The sequence below is a fragment of the Oncorhynchus masou genome, unplaced genomic scaffold (assembly GCF_036934945.1).
Source record: "Oncorhynchus masou masou isolate Uvic2021 unplaced genomic scaffold, UVic_Omas_1.1 unplaced_scaffold_4821, whole genome shotgun sequence".
Lineage (NCBI taxonomy): Eukaryota > Metazoa > Chordata > Actinopteri > Salmoniformes > Salmonidae > Oncorhynchus > Oncorhynchus masou.
Window position 1 is genome coordinate 1 of NW_027011217.1, and position 2,866 is coordinate 2,866.

At 41.8% G+C, this 2,866-nt stretch overlaps 1 protein-coding gene across 1 annotated transcript; it reads right to left on the minus strand.

The window, feature by feature from the left end:
- Positions 1 to 951: 951 nt before the first annotated feature.
- LOC135535334 (NAD(P)(+)--arginine ADP-ribosyltransferase 2-like) lies at positions 952 to 2,276 on the minus strand. The gene is made up of 2 exons (XM_064961999.1): positions 2,119 to 2,276; positions 952 to 2,000 (listed from the first exon to the last, which is right to left on the minus strand). The coding sequence occupies exons 1-2, from the start codon at positions 2,194 to 2,196 to the stop codon at positions 1,254 to 1,256; spliced, it is 825 nt and encodes a 274-aa protein (XP_064818071.1). The 5' UTR covers positions 2,197 to 2,276; the 3' UTR covers positions 952 to 1,253.
- Positions 2,277 to 2,866: the final 590 nt, after the last annotated feature.

Consider the following 2,866-nt stretch of genomic DNA (forward strand, 5'->3'; position numbering starts at 1 on the left):
ATAGAGTACCTGTCACACACACACAGACACACACACACACACACACACACACACACACACACACACACACACACACACACACACACACACACACACACACACACACACACACACACACACACACACACACACACACACACACACACACACACCCACACACACTCACACACACACCCCCACACAGGCAGGAAACACCATATGGCTTTTGAGAATGGTTTGTTCATACTTCTTTCATACTGAGCTGATACTGAGAAAGGGTATGTGTTCGTGTGTGCTTGCGTGCGTATTAGTACCGAAAGACCCTTAATTCTCATCATCATCTTTCCCCTCTATTCAGGAACCAATAGCCAATATACCACTAATCAAGTGATTGATCAATCAGTTGATCAATCAACCAACAAATGAATCAACTATCAGGGAATAAGGAAAACAGAACTAAGGCAAACCTTGAGGCCCCTAGTGTAAAATTCGAAGCCAATCAATGACGGCAGAGGCGGGCCCCACCTGCAATGAGAATCAGCTGGTGATGGGTGACATGCCTTTGGGCCAATCAGGGCGGGACGCTTTGTGAAGAGATGTCCAGAATTCACTTAATTGAAGTAAGCGTATTGCCAGGTACCACTTGTAGACTTATTTCTTGCTTGGTCTCGACCCAGTTCTTATTGTCCTTTCTGATTTCTCTCTTATTGGAGACAAAATGTCTCGGATATTTTATCATTTGTTGTAACCTATTGTTTAATTTTGCTGCACAAAGCAAGACAGGACAGTAAATATTCCCCGCCAGTTGGTAGTTTCCTGTATCACTTTATTGGACAATTCAACTCGTGTCATGTTATATTACATATTAATCAGTGGCCCATGTAATGTTGTATCTTCAGACGGTCTAAATGTAGTACAGTGAAAGTGAAAACTAAAAGGACGAGACATACTGCTGTCAAGCTCAATGATTTTCTTTATTCATTTTGCCACAAGCTGCAGAAGGTATTTAAGTGCTTTAAAGTCTCCTATGGAGTCTGATACACAGGTTAATACAAACATCTTAATAATCACTATTTCTGGTGGTCAGGATGAGGTTTCTATTTAACATTCACCAATGAACTTACTGCATTAAAATCTTTAGACAGTGAAAACACATTGTTTGGCTTTAAGAGGATAAGCAGAGTGGATGTTTTACCCTGGATATAATTTAAATCAATGACTCAAGATCAAGAGATTTTCTTAGTTAATAATTGTTTACCTAAAAAGTTTGCAATTCAGGTTACTCCGGGCTTGGTGATACTCTTTAGTGTGTACACAACATCACACCAAAGGTTTTTATAATTCTCTTTCTTCAGCACAGCAGTAACTCTGAACACTTCATACGGTGGAATCAACACCTCCTTTTCATGATTCCCCAGATTGGGGAAGGACTTCAGGTCAGCGCCAAAACATGTCTTTATCTCAAAGCAAGACTTGTCTCCAAATTTTGTACTAATTCCCTTGTCGAGAGAGCTGGAGGCAAAGAAGCCAAATCTGATTACTTTGTTAACTTTACTAACAAACTCCATGTTGCTTCTTCGATACGTGGTGTGACAGGACTTTTGGTTCAGTTTCAGGAGGCGAATGGCGTCAGTCAGGAGGAAATGAAGGGAGTGGAACTGGAAGGAGGTTGTGTACTCTGTTCTACTGGTCCGGACTGCTTGGTTGAACTCTGGGTATATCTTAGTTTGACCCCCTGAGTAAGCACAGATTGCCTTGATATGATCATGTGGAAGTTCTTTAGGATTGTACTTCGACTTGTCCTTGTCGAATCGTTTCTTCACTTTCTCAATAGTTGCACATCCTTCTGCCTTCATCCAGGCTTGTTTGAAGAACCCTTCAGTGGAACTTTCCTTTGGAAGATATTCCTCCTGCACCTTCTTGTACATTTTTTCAGTGCAGTGTTTGTACTTGTCGTCAACAGAGTTGGGGACCATGTCTAAGGGTACAGAGAAATTGAGACCAGGCTGACGAAGATGAACCTTTCAGACAATATGGAGGGAAAAAATAGAATTTATTAAATTAATTTAAATTCTCTCTCTCGTTGTTGATTTATTTTCTTTCTTTCTCAAGTACAGTCTAAATAGTGTAGTGTCTTACCATCTTGGAGTCCACACCCAAAGTCCAAGCCTGGACTAAATACATCAGAGTAAAGGTTAGGATCTTGAGTCTTGCCATGATGTAAAATGTATTGGTCCAATGTCAACTTGTAAAGGAGATGAATTGTCTTTTAAGATACAGAATCAGCATTCAAATGTTCAACTTTCAGGGGGTCTTGTTATACCAGCTTATTTTCACAGTCCCTCCTCTCTTGCTGAGAACAGACACCTACAGGCACAAGTACCCCTCAAACCACAACCCCCTTACCACAGTACACACACACCGTTTCTCAGTGTCAGCAGTGGTGTTGCTGGTGTTAGTCATGTTCACACACAGCTCTCCGGGTGCCGATAACGTCGATTAAGGCCCCCTGCACATTTCTGATTCAGAAGAGTTGGTTGAAATGTGGAATACACATTTTGGTTGAATGCATTCAGTTGTGCAACTGACTAGGTATTACCTTTCCCTTCACATACTCACACATATACTGTACAGTGTGGTGCCAGTTTGGGACAAAATCCTGCAGTAACTGCTGCACTGAAGAAATAGGGTTTGCTTACCCCTGGCCTCGACTAAGCTTGTCTGTTAATCGTTCCTTTAGCTGGTTGAATTAAATACTGCCCTCTTCTGGCTGCTGTGAGGAAAGCACCCTGTCAAGACACTAAAGCAGGGTTTACCAAACTCGCTCCATGGGACCCCAAAGGGTGCACATTTGGGGTTTTTCCCTAGCTCTATACAGTTGATTCAA

Bases quoted from the DNA above. Each gene is read 5' to 3' on its own strand.
- LOC135535334 (XM_064961999.1), bottom strand. From the start codon at position 2,196: ATGGCAAGACTCAAGATCCTAACCTTTACTCTGATGTATTTAGTCCAG. The intron at 2,001-2,118 runs GTAAGACACTAC...ATTGTCTGAAAG, and splicing joins TGGGTGTGGACTCCAAGATG to GTTCATCTTCGTCAGCCTGG.